Here is a 21,079-nt window from a genome sequence, read left to right as displayed (position 1 = left end):
TATACAATACATACAAATATTCAATGGTTAATGCTATAGGGAAAAGTCAAGCTGTTACATGGAAGAGGTACGACAATAAAATCGTGAACTAATTTTATGTTGGTTCAGGAAATGTTTAATGCCTTAAAAACCAAACTACATATATAACGTGCACTGGGAGCATTATGGGATGATGGGACATTTTAAGCACGTACTCACAGAATATCCTACAAGACCTACATTCAGACTCGATCAACATATTGGTGAATTCTCTTGGCTCGTGAGGTTCAGCACAGGTAAATTACTGCTCCATCTGGCACTGTTCTATATGGTCTTGCCCATTACTGGCCTTCAAACAACCGGCTTAGTTCTAGGATCCATACAGGTCAAATAGGTAGTGCACAATTCCTTATATGGAGGGACATATATCTTCTTTATAAGATTTTAAGAGTGGACTCTCCTGTTCTGTGAGAGATGTCTTAAATATCTCATATTTAAGGTTTTTGCAAAAATCATTTAAAAAGGAAAATTACAAAGAGAAAGCAACATTGTTTTAAAATATTTCTTTTTTTAATAGCAGGTATTTATTTATTTCAAGAAATTAAAGAAGTGACTCACTTGAGAAAAGTTAAGTTTCCCCTTCTTAAAAGGGGTGGGTGAACCATACACTGGAGACCCATTCCAGCTGATAGGCAGGACTTCCAGGAATGGCTAGAGTGCTTCCTCCTATTCTAGGGGAGCTGCAGGATGGGGAGGGACTAGGGAAAGGATCTCTGGAGTATGCCTCCAATACTAGTTGTAGATCAGCTCCCCTTCAACTGTTTGAGATAAATCAGAGCCCTTCTGGGTGATGCTGAGGCTGCTATACTCCTGGGCTGTTCTGGTCCTTCTCCTTTCAATCTCCCTGAGGGGTTCCACGGGATCTTAGGATTGACTTGTCCTCTCACATCCTACGAGAATGGGAGGGCCTTTCAGGTGGGAGTGTTCTCCGTTTCCTGTCTCTTCCTAAGGGCTTCAGCACGGCGTTGGCAGACTCTCTGGCCTCCATTCTGTTCACTTCCACTGTCTTTACTCAGCCAGGCTGAGATGCAGGGTCCAGCTCTTGGACCTTCTAAGGTCTCTGTAATAGGTCAGCTAGTCATCTCCCTCCTACAACCACACTCACACTGCACAGGGTGTTACTGCTGCTGCCCCTGGTACTGCACCCTGGTCAGGCCCTGCCGGTGCAGGGTTAGGAAAGACAGCGAGTCCCTAAGCACAGAGTGTTTGCATGAAGCATATTGTTGGACTCCTTCCCCACTAGCATAAGCGAGAGAGGTGGCCCCAGACACCTCAGCGACCATGGGAAGGCTCCTGACACTGACCAGGTCGTGGTCACTGGACTCCCCCTGTCCTCTGCCTCCAACACAGGTATGTGCATCATATCACAAGCTGGTAGGACATGAGTACCACTGTAAGCCTCCACTGGGGGTCTCAGGAAGAACACCAAGTCTTCCCAGTGTGCAAACTGATTCTTCCTTTGCATCTGAAGGGGGCATAATTGTAGGTAAAAAGAGTGGCCAGTACAAGCTTCAAGAGGAGCTGTTTTCCCTCATGATGGTAGATGGACATCTTACAGACTTCAAAGGAGGCAGCCTGGTTGGCTCTGAGCTCTTGGCTGACCTGAGTCCCCTTCCCCGGTTGTGGCCATGTTTGGCACCAACTGCACAGCTGACACCAGGTGGTGCCAGCAGCATGACATCAGTATTGGGAGCTGAGGCTGGTACATGCGGTGCCCACAGTGACCATTCACACACTGTGTGCACATCGATCACTCCTTCTCTCTTGCTGACCTGGATGAAGTTGCTCTCAGACATGGGAATGTGCTGAAACAGGCGCACGCATCCTCGCTGCAGCTGCCCCATGGAACCACAGAACACGAGCAGCATGTGGCTGCCCTGGGCGCCACCCTCCCACAGCTTCCGGTTGCTACTCATGTCTGTCTTTCATTAAGACCGTTGCACATCCTCTCTGGAATCTCCACCTGGATCTGAACCACAGCCCCTCGCGGGTGGCCTTTAAACTTTTGCTGTCCATTATGGCCTGCAGCCCTCACACATAGTGCTGTGTCCTCATGCCCACAGCTGCCCCCACAGTAAGGGGCAGCGTCCTCCTGCAAACAGCCACCCATCCAGGATCTGCGAGTGCAAGGCACGCATGCGCAGTCCTAAAATATTTCAACACTGTTATCTTCAAAACGATCGAAAATCAAGAACTATTCAGGAATAGTCAAATCCGTGATTTATATTAAGTAATTATGTAGTTTTTGTATATCAAAGAGAAATATATTTGGAGGAAAAAAACACCTCTGATTAATAAACTGAAATTCCTGAATTTCCCAAGCCAAAGTGGGGTCCCCGTGATACTTACTTAATGTCAGGCCCAATGAGGGAATGTCTTCTCAACATGGCTCGTGCCTGGGCGTTGGTTAAACTGATAGTAGATTCTTCATTAATAGACAAGATGCAGTCCCCAACGGCAATCCGGCCATCTCTACTAATGGCACCTCCATGAATAATGCTTCGGACAATCACTCCCAAGCCATCTTTGTTAGCGCTTACTGTCATCCCTATGGTAATGGAGGAACACAGATGTGGATTAAATTTGTGACTTTCAAATTCACTTTAATTTGAAAATCACATAAATCCCTATGAATTAGCACTAATTTTTCAAGCCAATAAAAAATAATCAAAATGAAAGATACACAGGCCTACAATGGAGGGAATGTACTTTAGGCGAACTGATGTGTTACCCCTTAACATAGAAAGCTCTCCCAGGGGGCATGTTTTCACAATATCAAATCAATTTCACAATGGGAGTCCATCTTATATGTATAAGAGAATTAAAAACAGGACCATGAATGGAAAATTAGTTCAATACATCAAGAAACTCTGTGCTACTACTTTATTCCCAAATCGTTTGTTCATTCAGTATAGACTTCTTATATGCTTACTATGTGCCAAATACTATGTTGGTGGCTTGAGATAAAAAAGCGTAACAGAATTCCTAACATCAAGAAGCTTGTATTAAGTCCTATCCTCAGTGCCTATCACAGTGCCTGTTGAACTAAGCTGATGTGAACTTAATACTAATCTACTCCCATTTTATCTCCAAATCTGAATTTCTATAAACTCCAGATCTAGATATTTAATTGCCCTCCTGACATGCTCCCTGGATGCATAACAGGAAATGCAATCTTAGTATGCATACAGTTGAAATCCCAAGCTTCTACCTCCCCTTGTTTCTCCATGTCTTCCCCTTTTTGGGGTTGATACCACAATACTGCTCTCCATTGCTTAAAGCAGATATGTTGAAATCAATCTTGATTCCTACCTCTTTCTCACCCTTTATACTTAATCCATCACCAAGTCCTGTTATTTTTGTCTCCAGAACTTATCCTGAATCCATTCATCTTTCTCCATTTCCTTACTAACTCTAGACTAGGCCAGCACTTTCTCTTGCCTCACTTTTCAAAACAGCCTCCTGTTTGGTCTCCTGGCTTCCAGTGCATTTTTCTCAGCAGACAGAGATGACAAATCACATCACTCCCTTGGTAACAACCCTTTAATAACCTACTGTAATGCTAACATACAGCCTACTTGCACAGTCTCTGGGTCTAGTGGCCTGACCCTCTGAACATGCACCCTTCCTTGTCCAATGTCCTCCTTGCTTCCCTATGTTCCAGCAACTAAGCTTCAGAAATTCACCTGGTCTCTCCCCATTTCAGAGGGACTGACAGCCTCTCTCAGCAGCTCCTGAACAGCTAACTCCTCACTTCAATCTCACTTCCTCAAAAATGACATTCACAAGCCTCACCCGAATTTATAATCCCTTGTCATCCTACACTCACTCTACTCCTTCAAAAATATAAAACCTTTTAAATTACGTTAACACATTACATAAAATAATGTTAATTCACTTCAATCAAGTGCTAAAAGTTCCTTCCAAAACAAGATAATTTAACAAAACCAGGTAAGGAGAGTACTTATAAAAACTTTTTTTCTGAGGGAAGTCACAAATTCCCTCTTCAATTATTTATTTAAAACACACACACACACACAAAAACAAAGTAATACTTTCTGTCTAAAGATTAATTCTAATTATACCAAATCAGATATATTTTTTAAATATTTTGAAAGAACAACCCTGACTACAATTTGCTTATAGCCTGAGATTTCATGCCTGGATATGGGGAACCCAGGCTACTAGATACCATTTTCTGACAGAAATGAACCATTATCAAATGAATTCAAAATATTCTTTTAAGACTCACAATAATGATTTTTAAATGCATTGTCATGAAGGAAACATCTCTGTTGATCATAAGCCAACAAACATGTTTAGACGCTGTTTCATCCCAGGTGGGTCTCTTATGAACAAAGAGGCTGGCTTTGAAATGTTTCAACAGGTTCTCTAGTTTGCTCTGATGCTGCCACCCTTCCCACTAAGCTCCACCGATGTACTACAGTGACATCGAAATGTATGACTTCAAAACAAAATTTCACTCAGTGGCCCGTACTGGGACCCCAACACATCATCTTGTTCTCACTAGCACCACACACTCTACAACAGAGCAAGCCACAAATTTGGGGCAAACATCATGAGTTATGGTCAACATGACCTCTAACTTCATTTTTAATAGCATCTTTAACTTCCAACTCCAACAGCTATTAAGGCTGTCATAAACCAAGAGATAGACATCAGTTATCTCAGCTTGTATTTTCCTTTCACCAAATGATCATTTTCAGGGTTCAACAACTTCAAGGTAATATCCACTAACTAGATTTTGATTGTAACTTATAAGATCTCCCAATTTCTTCTGGGAGGGAGTATAGCAGGAATAGCCTAAATCATATACTGTAGAACTAGAGAACTGGTTCCAAATCTGAGTGCCACCACTTCTAATCAGTGTGGCCTCGGGCCACTGACTTAATCTCACAGTAGGCCTCATTTTACTCATCTGTAAAATGGGGATAATGCCTATTTTTAGGGTTGTATTAAATGAGAAAATAAATACATAATAAAAACTGACGTAGAATACCTTTCAAAGTGCTCGGCCCAAAGTGCCCAACAAAGTACAAAACATAAACAAATAACAGCTCACAAAATATATTTAAGATGCATCTCTATGCTAATCGAAAGTTACATTGTTCTCTAAGGGCTAAAGGAAATCATAATTCAGCTTCACAATGACACTTGTTATCACAACAATCTCCATGTAGCCTTGGGTAACTCAAGCACTGATGTGTAATATGTGAAAACCAGAGAGAGACTGAGGTTTCAATTCTGCTTCCATCTCCTAAAGACTGAGCACTTTCAGAAAAGTGAGTGAGTCTGTTTATGTTTCTGTACCTAATCTGTGAAGAGAGGATAGACCTTTCTTTCCCTCCTACCTTATTACCTTCAAGTCCTAATACAATGTAACTACAGAAAGGAGCACAGACCTACCAAAAATCACCAAGATTAAAAGTTTAAAAGGTCACTATACGCATGTGTACATATGTGCATATATTTGCATATGACATTTCCTCCCTAAATTTAACAGAGTTAAAAAAAAGTGATTCATGAAATCAAAGCAAATGGATTATGACAACTTTTCCAGAACCTATCCAGAAAACAAAACCTAAAACAAGCTCTTGTAAGCTAAGGGGAGACTGTGAGTCTAAGAAAAAGTGTTCATTTGTTCACGGATAGACCTTTCACAACACACCTATCAGCACAAAGCAAGCCTCTACTTGGATTTTCCAAAATATTATCACATTTCTTGTTACTTCAAGTTGTAAAGGCAACACCTTCCTACATCAAAAGCTTAAATGGATGCTTTAGCTAAATTACTTTAATATTTTACGCAGATTTTAATAATAGGCCTTTTTCACAATTCGTTTACATTTAGTTACTCTAAGTGCTGTAGACATCTGAATAGTGAACATCTCCAGTCAAATGAGACAACAGAGAAACGTTCTCGCTTTAGCAAAGTGAATTTGAACACCAAAATGCTGGGCCTCAGGAAATTGCATATCCAGGAAAAGCCCTATCTAACATTTTGAGTATGTAAATTAATTAAAATGAATCACAAAAGTAAAACTAAAAGTTACTTATATTTATATTAAAACTAGTGGCCTGGTGCACGAATTCATGCACATTGAAAGGAAATTAATTAGAAGAAATATTTTAATATTGCTATTTGCCCTTTCTCTATAATAGAAGTGTCAACCAAATTCACGATCAACAATGACAGATGGAATCACACACGTGGGATTGGCACCAGCAAGAGCTTTATATGTATCGCACATGCACAAGTCAACTTAGCCTTTTATATATATAGAATAAACATGCTTAATTAGACCTGCTTTCTGATTTAGCTAAACTTTCTCCAGCCCAGTGAAGCACCCCAACTTCTCTTTCAGGTAATTGTCAGCAAAACAGCAGTAAATATCAACACGAAGCAGATTATTATTGTAGATCACGCAGGGAGAACAAAGGGTAAAATATTTAACTGCAGCAGTGTTTGACTATATTCTGCACAGTGAGAAAACCTGAAGCCATTTTCAAGGTCCACCATTTCTCACTTCTTTTCAGTTGGGTCAAATTTCTAAGCTTTCTAAATCTCCATTTTCCAGCTAATGAAAAGAAATTGGATTCCACCAAGTCTCCTATCTACCTACTCCAGGACTTCTGTGAGGATCAAATGAGATGAGGTATGGGAAAATGCTTCACAGACATTTGGTTACAGTGTAAAATGTTTCCACCTGTGTTCCTGGAACTCCAAGGAGGTTAGTTGCTAGGGAGAGGAAGCCGGGCGTTGCTACGTGCTGTCATACCCAGCACCCATAGCAACCTTTTCAGGGGTGGGCTGGGCTATGGGCTGCATTTTGCGCCATGGGGTCTTGGCTGCAATTTGGTAGGCTGTCGCTCCAGGGTGGTGACAGGGCCTGTGTCCCACTTGGGGGAAGCCAAGTGTTGCTTTCTGGGGGCCAAGTCCGAGGTGCCATTTCTCTGTGTGTGTCACAGCAGCTCCTGCATTGAGCGTCTGCCCCCTGGTGGTCAGTGCACGTCATAGCGACTGGTCAGAAAGTGGGAAGGACACTTAGCATATTATTCTTTTATATAGATAGATTTGGTTAAAAAGCTAATGGTACTATGTTTGCATACTTCTAGGTTTAGTTTCACACAACAAATGAAAGGGCTCTCTTATACGTGAATTTTAAAATCAAGATATTGAGGTTTAAATGGATTTTCTGATATAACAGAAAGCAAGGATACTTCACCTTTCACTATTTTTCCCCCCAAGAGATTAATCATGATTAGTATATTTTAAAAATCAAAACTTAAAAGCTATGGTGGAATCAACTCAAGTGTCCAACAACAGATAAATGAATAAGCAACCTGTGGTTGCTCTGGCCAGTTTGGCTTAGTTGGTTGAGTATCACCCAGTGTACTGAAAGGTTGACAGTTAGATTCCTGGTCAGGGCACATGCCCGGGATTGCAGGCTCATTCCCAGGTAGGAGGTATGCTGGAGGTAGCCAGTCAATGTTTCTCTCTCTCTCCTCCTACTCCCTTTCTCTCTCTCTAAAAAATCAATAAAAAAGTGGTATGTGTGTTTACTTATATACTAGTGGCCCAGTGCACGGATTCATGCACATTGAAAGCAAATGAATTAGAAGAAATATTTTAATATCACAGCAAGCTAACCCATGGCTGATTCTGTGAGGAATTGGGCTCCCTCCTCCCTCCTCTCTGGGTCCAGGGTGCGGGTGAACCAGATTCGGGGCTGACAGGGCCCCAGCAGCAAGCTAACCCATGGCCAGCAACCTAACCTACCAGTCAGAGCATCTGCCCCTGGTGGTCAGTGCACATCATAGCTACCAGTCGAATGGTCAAACGGTCGCTTTGCTTTTATATAGATAATGAAATATTCTACCTTCAAAAGGAGGAAATCCTGCAACATACTGCAACATAGATGGATGAACCTTGAGGGCATTATGCTAAGTGAAATATGCCAGTCACAAAAAGACAAATATTCCATGATTTCACTTACATGACGTACCCAGAGTAGTCAAAATGTATAGGGACAGATGATAGAATGATGGTTGCTAGGAGGTAGGGGACAGGGAAAATGGGGAATTATTATTTAACTAGAGGCCCGGTGCACGGATTTGTGCACACTGAAAAGAAATTAATTAGAAGGTGGCTGGCAGGGCGGGACTGGGCGAAAAGGGCCGGAGATGCCCTGGAGCCAACCTCCCACGGTCCCTCCCCTGGGGTGGCACCAGGGCTCGAAGAGGGTCTGCAGAGTGAGCAGGGTCCCTCCAGCCAGTGGGGTCCCTTGGCCTGGCCTGCAGGGATTGGGCCGAAATGGGCTCTCCAACATCCCCTAAGGGGTCCCGGAGTGTGAGAGGGCACTCTGCAAAGTTGCTGTCGCTCAGCAGCTCCTGCATTGAGTGTCTGCCCCCTGGTGGTCAGTGCATGTCATATCTACCGGGTGGTTGGCCAGTAGGCCGGTCACTCAGCCTTTTATATATATAGATAGTTACAGAGTTTCAGTCGGAGAAGATGAAAAGGTCTGGAGATGGATGGTAGTGATGGTTGTACCACAATGTGAATGTATCTAATGTCACAGAAATGTACACTTAAAAATGGTTAAAATGGTAAGTTTTATGTTAGGTATCTTGAACCACACTTAAAAAATAAGGTGTCTGGCCAGTGTTGCTCAGCAGTTGAGCATCAACCCAGGAACCAAGAGGTCACCAGTTCGATTCCCGCTCAGGGCACATGCCCGAGTTGCCAGCTCAATATCCAGTGGGGGAATGCAGGAGGCAGCCCATTGATTATGTTTCTCTCTTATCAATGTTTCTATCTCTCTATCCCTCTCCCTTCCTCTCCATAAAAATCAATTAAAACATATTTAAAAAATAATAATAATGTCCTGATGATTTAATAGAATATATTAAAAATCCATGTGATTTTTCTGAACAGATGAAGAAAAAGATTTGAAAAATTCAACATTCTCTCAGCAAACTAAAAATAAGCAAGCAAGCTAAAGGGTTCAGATTGTAAAATCAGATGTACTCAAACCATGGCTCTTACAAGAGTCTCCAACTGTTTCCAATCTAATTCTCCAAATTAAGCCAGCATGATCTTCCTAAAACACAAACCCCATCATGTCACTCTTCTGCCCTTAGCTCCCACTGTATGTAGGAGTTTAAGCCAGGAGGGTGTTACAGCAGAAGTCCTGTGTCCTGCCCACGAACCCACCCCACAGCCGTCTTCCATCTACTCTACCTTTAACTTCATTTCTTACTTTGCTCACCATTGCACCATACTTCATCCATACCAAATGAAACTCAGTAATGCTTCACATTTCTCTGCCTTAGTTCTAATCACTTCCAACTTTTCCTAACTCCTCAACTATGTGGTAAAACTCTATTCCTCCTCTTTAAAGCACTAAATCAAATATCTTCTCCTCTTTGAAACCTTTCTAAACTGCACACACTCGGAGAGCAGGAATCAGTTATTCCCTCTTTTAAGCTTTCAATGTTCTATGTATGAGTGTCTATCACAGTATGCAATGCATTTAGAACTTTATGTGTCAATTTGCTAATTTCTTAAACTCATGTTCCTTGAGAAAAGTAACTGCTTCATGGTGTCTCTAGACAGTGGCTATAATATGGAAAAAAAATGAACGATCGATAGTTGGGTGAAAATAATAGAATACAGTTTCTCAAAACAATAGAGATTTTTACAAAATCTCTGTTTTATGAGTTGGTAAAAACAATGGGTTTTATGGCAAAATAATGAGAGAAATGGTGCACTCTATAACTTCTTCTTAAAGAGGCACATGCACATCTGAGTATTAAAGATGCTGAGATGTAGCACAAACAGAAGTCCATCTCCTTAAATTCATCACATTTCAAACTCTTAAACTTGGAACCCACGCATAACTCCTACTTACATCCCGCAAAACCGGTGTTCTAAGTAACATGCTTCCAGAAACACTGCATTAGCAGATGAACTATTTCTGACATGCTTTGATATTTATAATATGTCTCAAATTAGTGAATTACAGAAAGTTCTGTAGTTTACATTTTATACCATTCTATTAAATGTAAATACATACAAAATGTTATAACTAAGTAAACATTCTCTACTATAATTCTCCATTTAGCTGCTGTTGGTAGAACCCAGCTACCACCAAATGGAACAAAATCAAGAATGAGACATAGACTAGAATCCCACTTACCACGTAAGCCCTGCTGGACTTCTTTGCCAAGTCTCAAATTTAACAAGGAAACAAGACCCTGCCGTGAGATATCAACGTAAAGGGCACTGGTAGGTCACATCCCAGAAGGAGCAGCATCTGTGATACAGAGCTGACCAGAGTTCTGGACAACACTCTGCATTCAGAGCACCTGTTCTAACATCCTACATCCTACTTTCCATCGGAGAGCACTAGGGACAGAGCTGAGTCACATGACAGCTTAACTTGAAAGAAAAACAAAAAAAGAACAAATGTGCTCTGCCTCAATAGAGCTTTAGTTATTAAAATTAGGATTTCATTTTTACAGAAAGTTTTCTTTGCCCAACTCTGAAGGCTGTATGATTATTAACTAGCCACAACCCCTTCTGGCTAAGAAAGGACACAAAACTCCTGCCACCTGGGAAGGACTATTATAACTCGCATTTATATTTTGGTAGTGGCACACCTGGCTGTCTTTTTAGTCTTTCTTCCAGTGAATGAAAGAAATTAAATACAAACTGACTTAATGCATAACTGGTAACATTCAAAAAAGCTATTAATTTGCTTTTCCAAAGAATTTAGAATTCCAAATTGCTGACTTTTCATTTTCTAAGAATTCCTTTTCTGATTTGCTATTTCATACACAAACAATTCTGTGTATCTTTTACTTGAATGTAAATGAGGCCACTACATACTTATAAGTAATTAAGAGAGTGAGGGATTTAAGCTAGTCTGAACTAAACAAACCTGTTAACCATTTCAGGAAAAATAATGAGTACATAAAAAGGGAAACCATAAAAACGACAGTAAAATTTAGAACATCTATTTTCTTATCTATAGCCAAAAATATCAAAACCGGTTCAATTTTTCCTCTTTCTGAGGGGGTTGGTTGGGGAGGTATGTGTGGAAAATAAGGAACTTACCTAGGCTAGAATTGCCTTTTGCAATGGTAATCGTCTTCTCAAAAAACTCTCTGGATATATTCTGAAGCATGGCTCGCTCAGCAGTAGAGGCCAGAGAGCTCTGCTGATTTAAGAACTCAGAGCCCTGACGGAAAGAAGAAAAAAAAAAGTCACATGGAAAGGGAAACTAGACTTTGGAATATGATTTCAACATCACACATGTTCTCTCATTGGTTGTGCTTGATTCCACAAGGATCCATAACCAAGACAAGTTCATAGGTTGGCTTCTGGAAAACCTCAGCGTCAGGAGAGCACCAGCTCCGCGTGGGGAGCTGAGCCAGAATACTTTTCTGTCCCTGACCTCATGACCTCATCCTCACACACACACTGTATCTTTAAAATAGTACCTTTCCTGTTGAATCTGGCAGCAGAGAAGTAAGCTCTGTACTTGATATAACTTCACTGGGTAGGTGAGACTCAGCCCACACGCCTGTGTTTTCACATCCATATTGTTGTTCAGGTGTATAATCATTTACAATAAACCCAGAAGCAGGTCCCATGCTCAAGTCTATGGAAGGTGGGCTGTCATCCTGTCTTTGCAGGAGGTTCTGGGTGTAGAGTTCTTCCAAGGGCACGTGCAGATCAAGTATTGGATCTGAAGAATTGTCAGTGACATCCTGATGATGAGAGAATAAAAAAGAAAAAATTATGGCCAGAATTACTTCAATGTATTTTGTAGGATCCTTTCTTAATGACTGACTACTTAGTGGGGAAGAAACCTAACCACAACATAATTATTCATTAGTTAAAAAGCATTAGCAAACATACAAATTCATCACTTAGCTGATATTCTGTATACCTTTATTTTTATAAATGCTTTTCAATACATTTCCTGCAATCATACATTTCATGTTATACTTGTACACTATACTGTATATGAGATCATTTAGATACATTAGTATGTTCTATTCACAAATAAAATCATCCGGAGTTCAATTTAAATGGGAAAGCAAGTAACATATTTCCAAATCTTATTTAAAGAGTAGCCTGAGTTTCTAAGTATTATAAGATCAAATGCATACAGAGAATGACATTAATTGATTCAGATTCACAAGAACCTTCAATGGAAAATTATTTCAACAGATATTTATAGGTATTTATGGAGAAGAACAGAAAGCCACACAATTCATATTATTGTAGGGAAATTTTTCATAAATATTGTGCAAGATATAACAGAAGAAACACTAAAATGGGGATTATAAGATATAGGTTCTAATTCTGGCTTTCTCATTAACAATTCTGTACATTACAGAACCTCTCTTGGCTTTATATTAATTTCTAAATTTCCCTAAACTCTAATAAAATTCTATAGTTCTACATAAATATATATATGTACTTACAACAGATATACTGTATCACTTATGTGCTTTGGGCAAGCAGTAGCTCCATGAACTGCTGCTGTTGAATAAACTTATCAATTTTCAATTCTTTGATGGATGTTTTGAAAGTATAAAAGTAGTATATAAATACATTGTCACTGGAAAAGTTTCAAGCCATACAGGTGCATAATGTGTATGCACACTATATTAAAGTCTTCCTGTGTGGCTCCTACTTCTGGTCCTCTCCCCAGTAAAACTGGTTGGCTTCAGTTGTGTGTTTATGAATCAGATTTTAAAATTCATTTGCATTACATATCCTATTTAATAAAAGAGTAATATGCAAATTAACCGTCACTCCACAACAAAATGGCAGCGCCCATAGCCACAAGATGGTGGCGCCCAGTCCTCTTAGCCCTGCTGGAGTCCCCGAGTACACCCAGTGGCGGCAGCCCGGGGTGTCTGGCTGGGAAGCGCCAGTGCCTGGCACGATCCCTGGCCACAGCCTGGGCTGTGGTCTCAGGCCGGCAGGGCCTCGCACCCAAGCCGCGCGATCCCCCAGCCTGATGCGGCAGCCTGGGCTGGGGATCTCAGGCCGGCAGGGCTGCGCACCCCCGCCACGCGATCTTATGGCCAGCTGCGGCAGCCTGGGCTGGGGTCTGAGCCTGGCCGGGGTGCGATCCCCTTCCAGTGGTGGCAGCCTGGGGTCTCAACCACTGAGTCACACCAGCCAGGCAGATATGGAGGAATCTTAAATGTTTCTTTTTTTAAAATATATATTTTATTGATTTTTCACAGAGAGGAAGGGAAAGGGATAGAGAGCTAGAAACATCTATGAGAGAGAAACATCGATCAGCTGCCTCCTGCACACTCCCCACTGGGTATGTGCCCCCAACCAAGGTACATGCCCTTGACCAGAATCGAACCTGGGACCCTTGAGTCTGTAGGCCGATGCTCCACCCACTGAGCCAAACCAATTAGGGCTGTCCAATATGCTAAAGAAAAAACCCTATCTAATAAAGAGGGAATATGCAGGGGAGGGCATTTGGGGGTGACCGGGTTGTCAGGGGAGGGCAGTTGGGGACGATCGGGCTGGCAGGGGAACAGTTAGGCGTCGATCAGGCTGGCAGGGGAGTAGTTAGGGGGTGATCAGGCTGGCAGGCAAAAGCGGTTAGGGGCAATAAGGCAGGCAGGTGAGCAGTTGGGAGCCAGCAGTCCTAGATTGTGAAAGGGATGTCTGACTGCCTGGATTGGGCCTAAACGGGCAGTCAGACATCCCTCGAGGGATCCCAGATTGGAGAGGGTGCAGGTTGGGCTGAGGGACACCCTCCCCCAGTGCATGAATTTTGTGCACCGGGCCTCTAGTGTGTGTGTGTGTGTGTGTGTGTGTGTGTGTGTATGTGTGTGTACACACACACACACACACACATATATATATATATATATATCTCCAAATGTACACACTCACACATCCAAGCTCATACATACATTTTAAAACCTAAACAGATCCATACACTACACAGGTTTTCCTCACCCAAGGATATGTTTATTGATTTTAGAGAGAAAGGAAGGAAGGGAAGGAGAGGGAGCGAGAGAGGAAGAGAAACATCAATGTAGGAGACAAACAGACCAATTGCCTCCCGTGCACACCCAACCGGGGATGGAACCTGCAACCTAGGTATGTGCCCCGACATGAACTGAACCTTCAACCTTTTGGTGTACAGGACAATGCCCTAACCAACTGAAATACCTGGCCAGGGTGCTATTGGTCTTTTGAAGTAAACTTATACCCTGACATGAGAGATTCCCATGTCAATGAATAAAAGTCAACTTCAATCTTCTTAAGGCTACAAAATATCCCTAAGTCTGGAAAGGCCTAGTGTGCAGACTTTGGTGCCCAGCTGCCTCAGCTGAGATGTTGGCTCCACCAGGAGGTACCTCTTTCAGCTTAGACAAGTTACTCATATGTACTCTGTGCATTGGTTCCCTCCTCTATCAATTAGGGAAAATAATAGGACCTAGTACAGGAATGGTGGGAGGATAGAGTTAAAATTACAAAGTACTAAAAACATGCCTGACTTACTAGAAAGTGCCTGATAACCATTAGTCATTGCTGTTATTTTTTCTGCACATCTTTGTGGACCCGTGAAAATTTATTTAGTATAAACTCCTACAATTAGAGCTGTTGTTCAAATGATATGCACGCTTGCAATGCTGTGCATATCAAATGGGCTTCCAATTAGTGGTTCAGTGCTTTACTACGTGCACCTGACGATGGGTGAGGACATGCCATTAGTATGCCTCCTGTGAACTCTCTCTTTATACTGGTATACTTTACCAATGATTCTATCAGATGGTATTCACTTACTGTGGCCATTGACATATTCTTAATATAAAGTCTTTGTGATATACACTAGAAATCTTTCCTCAGCTTGTTACTTCTAAGTTTATAGGGTCTATACATGCAGGAGTTAAAATCTATATGTAATCAAGAATTCTTTATGTATTTTTTAACGAAATTCTTTACACAATTAAATTTGTCAATTTTTTTTGTGTGCTTTTGGGTTTTACTTAATGTTGCTTAATAAGTCCTTCCTCTGCACAAAGTAAACAAAATTCTTTATAGTATATTTCTTCTATTTTAGAATTGCTTTGTTTTCAGATTCAGTTTTAAACCATCTAAAATTTATTTCAGGGTGTGGTGTGAGATATGGAGTCTCTTTTCATATTTTCTAAGCGGGTAATCAATTGCTTCAACACAATTATCTTTCCTCTCCCTCAAAAAAGTTTTCATCTCTCTGGAATTAACATGTTCATGGTACAAAGAACTGAGAAAAATGGAAATACCAAACAAGCAATTAACATCTTTAGAATCCTCGGGAAAAAATGATAGAAAAATATCCTCCTCTTGCACTCGTAGAACCTAATCAATAACATGTTAGCTCATCCACCCAACTTGGATTATTTCAGTCTTATTAAAAATAGCAGTGTACTTACTAAGGCAATTGGTTAGCTTCTGTATTCTAAATTCATCATGATAACTAGCAGTAAGTCATCTCTCCCACTCCCTAAATAAACATAACAACAAAAACCACTTTTCATCAGAAAAAGAGTTCAAGCTGCCCTCCTTAGCTGGGGTTTACTGTAAATCGAGTAACAAATTTCCATGCATTATTCATGAAGGAGTTAACAGAGACACACAAAAAGAAAGAGCTAATCAACACAGCAGACAACATAAGCCTACTTAAGAAACATTTCTGGTTGCTGAACAACCAACTGAGTTTTATTTTTAAAAGTCTTATGGATCTAAAAGAAAAATCGTTCTTCCCCCATATATGTCCAAAAATAACTGCAACCTGGTATCTAAATGAAGCTGAGATACCAAAAATCCATCTAACATGTGCCTCCACTTGATATAGTCTCGTTTTCTGTGGAAAAAACGGGGGAGAGGTTAAATAAAAATGTCAAATTTACTTGAAACAGGTCTATTTCTTAAGTGTAATGAATAAGCTAAGATTATACTTGGGCACAGTATTTGCCCAGGTAATATATTTTTACATAGGCTGGCTAAATTTAAACACTCACTGGACACAACCTGCTTTCCTCTAATAAGCAGTCCTCCACTGAAGGCTTCTTAAGACTTTTGGGAAATATGCCATAAGCATAGCTACTCCAACTTACCTTGTCCCCACTCTTTCTGAGATAGGGTATACCTCCTGTATTGTTTATGCACTGGCCCTCTGCAGAAAGGCAACATCTTTTATATTTTGAAAACGTGCAGTTCTGTCACTAGGATTTCCACAACCATTTTCATCATCTTGACTAGAGTGATTTAGTTTTTGACACTAACCCACTCCTCCAAAAGATACACATATTTTAAACAGGGATGTAAAGATAGCAATATTCTAGGCTATAGCATGACAATAAGTGAAGATTTGGGATTTTTTTTTAATATCACAGAATCCATGAGATGTGTTTGGTGTAAGAGGTGCAAAAAGGAGTTTCTATCTTGACAAACACCAAGTTCACTGTGCACTAGAATTAACAGCATATCCTAGGGGACTGATGCTCAGAAATGGAGGACATGTACAACTAGCAATCATTTCATGCCTGGAGCAAGAGCGAGGGTGGGGCCTGCAGGTGAGGATTAGGGGAAGGGGAGACTCATTACATAGCAATTATATTTTTATTGGGTGTTATTTTTAAGCCAAAATAGGAAAAAAATAAATGAAAGCATCCTTTCCTCCAAAATGTGTTGATCTTTTAAACAAAAGTCTAGAAGCATTTAAGTTTGAAAACAATTATCTCTGCATTTGTTATGTCTGTGAAGGTGATGAGGAAAAGGGGATAAAAAAGATTAATCAAAAAATTAAAACCTAGAACAGTAAAAAAGGAAAAATCCCACTGGCTTTCTATCTTTAAAATCCACATTTCAATGGCCTGTTTCTATTAATCCAAATGCACTGGAAGCAGATATATTTTTCAGATTTGTGAGTGATGGTTATTTCCCTTAAATCCTGACATGATAATTAATCAAAGTAAGCAGACACCACTCCTTTAAAAGGAAAAGACAGCCGAACAGGCTCTCCGATGAGAGAGTTTGTACAGAGGAGCTCACTCCGCCTGGGGTGAGGTCCTCTGGGGGTCTGAGCTGCTGCAGGGCCCAGGCTCTGCACTGGGGAAGTCCTCCCTTCAGGGTGGGTCCCTGTTCTGGGGGACCAGTTCTTACCACTTCCAGCTCACCTGACCACCAGACCTCCCACCAATGTAAGAACACAGGTAAAATTCCCTGTGTGCTTCCAGACACAATTTAAGGCTATTTAAGACTTACTAGAGGCCCGGTGCACGAAATTCGTCCACAGGGGCGGGTGTGTGTCCCTCAGCCCAGCCTGCACCCTCTCCAATCTGGGACCCCTCGAGGGATGTCCGACTGGCCGTTTAGGCCCGATCCCAGTAGGATCGGGCCTAAACGGCCAGTCGGACATCCCTCTCACAATCCAGGACTGCTGGCTCCCAACTGCTCGCCTGCCTGCCTTCCTGATTGCCCCTAACCGCTTCTGCCTGCCAGCCTGATCACCCCCTAATCACTCCCCTGCCAGCCTGATTGATGCCTAACTGCTCCCCTGCCAGCCTGTTTTCCCCTAACTGCCCTCTCCTGCAGGCCTCATCAGCCCTAACTGCCCTCCCCTGCAGGCCTTGTCCCCCCCAACTGCTCTCCCCTGCAGGCCTGGGTCCCCCCCAACTGCCCTTCCCTGCAGGCTTGATCGCCCCCAACTGCCCTCCCCTGCTGGCCATCTTGTGGCGGCCATCTTGTGTCCACATGGGGGCAGCCATCTTGTGTGTTGGAGTGAGTCAATTTGCATATTACTCTTTTATTAGATAGGATTACATATTTAGCAACGTCAAAAACTTGAGGAATCACTGAGATCCTCACAATCTATTTCATCCTTCTTCACATCAGTTATCATATGCTATTCAATCTTATTTTATCAATTAAAAAGTCGCAATCTGAGCTCACTTTCTTTAAGAAAAACAGTCAATTTGAAATTTCATAACAAATTACTATTCTGTCTTTTGAAAATAAATTTAGTGCAAAAAGACAAAAAGATGAGTGCATCATCTAATTTTTATTTATTTACACACAATTTTCTAGTAAATATCTACATGCTAAAAAGATGCCACAGAAAACAAAATCAAAACAAAACAAAAACGCTGCAGAGATTCACCACTTCCTAGGAACAGTGCTACTCTCAAAGAAGACTAAAAGCACAGAGGAGTTTCACAATTTGTTTTAAAACACCCTCATTAATGCTTTCTTTGTTGTTTTGCAGTTTAAATATTTCAGTTGATAAGCCAGCTTGCCAAAATTTGCTTCAACAAAAGAGTAAACTGCTTAGGAAATGAAAAAAAAAAAAAATAGGAGGCAAACAGACTTTAGTAAGCCAATATGTTGTGCTGCATACAGCCAGCATTTGCCCTGTAAAATATATGCTTCTCAGTATGCAGATTGTGTAATCCCTTTAAGTAACAATTACAAAGTTAAACAATGCAATCTGTCCCACTGGCAAGAATTGTGCTATGCTGTGGATTAGGAGATTCCATTAGGAGATGAACTCAGCTTCCAGCCCTGAGGCCAGGAAAGGCTGAACAGGGTCCAGACAGGACACAGTCACAGAAGCAGGCTCAGGTGTGGTAAGAGAGGAGCAGATGTTCCATTCAAGATTATACCTTGCAAACCAATTCAAAGAGACTGCCCAGCATCATTTGCAAGGATAACAGGTGCACCTCGAACATAAAAGAAAATGCTTTGATTGTTCTGGCCAAAAATACTTGTTAATTCAGGAAAACTGTGCTAGACCTAGGAAAATTCTACTTTCCAACTTATTCATAGGTTCAAATTCCCTTCCCACTGAACTTATGTGGAAAATATATATTTCACATATTTAAGAAAGAATTATTGTCCAGTCTTTTTATCATAACTGTTATTGGTGGTATATTTCCAACATAAAAATTAAAGACACATATATATCCACATATAAATGCTTTGCCAAGATTGAACAGATCCTAACATTTTGCCATATTTTCTTCAATCTCTCTATTCACAACAATAAATGTATTAAGCTAAATTCCATGATTCCTTTTATCTTCAAGAATAACTTCTTTCCTGAAGTTGAAAGGTACGATTCCTACACATGTTTAGTTTAACACATGCACACATACACACACTCATAAAAATACACTGAATTGGTTTGTATATCAATGTCTAGAAACTATAAACAATGCCAACAAATTAATGGAAAGATAAGCAACCCATTATAAACTTAGAGGCCACTGATAGAAACCCGAATGGCCAATATATGAAAAAGTATTCAACCTCACTAGTAATCGGGAGCCACAAATTAAATAGTAAGATACCATTTAACACCCGAAAGATTGGGTAGGTTTTAAAATATTACTTATTAAACATTATAGGTCATATCACTAAGGAAATGAACAAAGTTGGAGCATTTATACCAATAATCTATTTCTTTTTTAAAAAATATATTTTATTGATTTTTCACAGAGAGGAAGGGAGAGGAAGAGAGAGTTAGAAACATCAGTAGAGAGAAACATTGATTAGCTGCCTCCTGCACACCCCCCGCTGGGGACGTGCCCGCAACCAAGGTACATGCCCTTGACCGGAATCGAACCTGGGACCCTTATGTCCGCAGGCCGACACTCTATCCACTGAGCCAAACCAGGCAGGGCACCAATAATCTATTTCTAATATAGAAATGGCACAGATATGTCAAATAGCAACCAAATTCTTCATTCATATCCAGTGACTTAAACATATTTTGCTATTCACAATGATTTTTGTGTATTCTTTGGTCTCATTCTATATAAAATCATATGACAGCATTAAGTTTAACTTAGCTAGTAAATATTAAATAAATGCAAGAAATATTTTACTATCCAACTTTGCACGCACAAAATAATTATAATTTTTCCAAAGGAGACACAGTTAAAAACATAATTTGAGAAATAAGTTTCATTATTTTTTTTTCATTTTAACAAGAAAATCCTAATTACAGTTTTGAACCTCTATGTCCATCACTCTGCATAACAGACCCTATAATTAAACAGTCCCTGGGAATCTAAAAATGAGCCAATCAACATCACCTAAATAAAACTGGACTTTAATCCAATAATGAATCCATGACTTGGGAAACATAATGTCTCTGACTTGCTACTCCTACAACTCAACCCTGCATAAACAGTCTGCATAAACAGTGCCCTCTGGAAAAGTACACACAAGGTTCTTCTATAAACGAGATGGCATTCCCTTTGTACCTTGGGAGGAGAAGATGGAAGGGAGGGACCATAGTTCAGGCCATCACTACAAGCACTGCTGTGAAGAGATAAAATAGAGGCTGGAGTAGAGTAGATACTGTCATTATCGGGAGAGTAGTGAGACTCAAATGCAGATTCATCAGCTAAGTCAGCATCGTTTGTGTCCACCTAGGGATAAAAACAATAATGTCAGTTGGAAATTCTGTTCTATTGCAAAGTCTCCACTGGAGACCAAAAGGTCCCTAGCGTCATTCCTTTGTCTATGCTATTTTCTATATGACCTCTTCACCCTCTTCAACACTTCAGAGGCTAATGCAAGAATACAAGGATGAACTGCTCACCTGCAGCCGAGCCTGCTGGCGTCAAAGGCTATTTTATTCCATCATTAAAGGGCTAAAGATAACAATCAATAAAGCACCTGGATAAATTCTAAGTTTAGAAATGTCATAAATTAAGGGAAATATTTGCCTTTTTCCCAGTTCACATTATTTTAAAATAATACCTGCTCAAATCTTAGAATTTTATAATAAAGTGAATGAGGTCAGCTCTTTTCCTATTCAACTAACATAAACTTCTTTAACAGGACTGCCAGACAATCCTCTATTCGTAAATCACACCAAGATGATATATTTTGTTTAAAATGACTTTAAATAGATTTAAAAATCATTCAAGTTGCAGACCCAAAACTTAATGGTGATCATCAGAAACCAAA

General features: G+C 40.6%; 1 protein-coding gene across 12 annotated transcripts in view; it reads right to left on the bottom strand.

Annotated features, from left to right (window-relative positions):
* MPDZ (multiple PDZ domain crumbs cell polarity complex component) overlaps positions 1-21,079 on the bottom strand; it is a 203,992-nt gene that overhangs the window by 61,333 nt on the left and 121,580 nt on the right. For all 12 annotated transcript variants that reach the window (XM_080671321.1, XM_080671316.1, XM_080671323.1 and 9 more), the window contains 4 exons: positions 20,368-20,535; positions 11,566-11,835; positions 11,180-11,303; positions 2,389-2,587 (listed from right to left, as the gene is read on the bottom strand). In XM_080671321.1, coding sequence (XP_080527447.1) covers positions 2,389-2,587; positions 11,180-11,303; positions 11,566-11,835; positions 20,368-20,535 — 761 coding nt within the window. The remainder of the gene's footprint in view (positions 1-2,388; positions 2,588-11,179; positions 11,304-11,565; positions 11,836-20,367; positions 20,536-21,079) is intronic.

The sequence above is a fragment of the Plecotus auritus genome (assembly GCF_963455305.1).
Source record: "Plecotus auritus genome assembly, chromosome: 5".
NCBI lineage: Eukaryota > Metazoa > Chordata > Mammalia > Chiroptera > Vespertilionidae > Plecotus > Plecotus auritus.
Note: the sequence above shows the minus strand (reverse complement) of the source record. Positions and strands in the feature narration are given on the sequence as shown.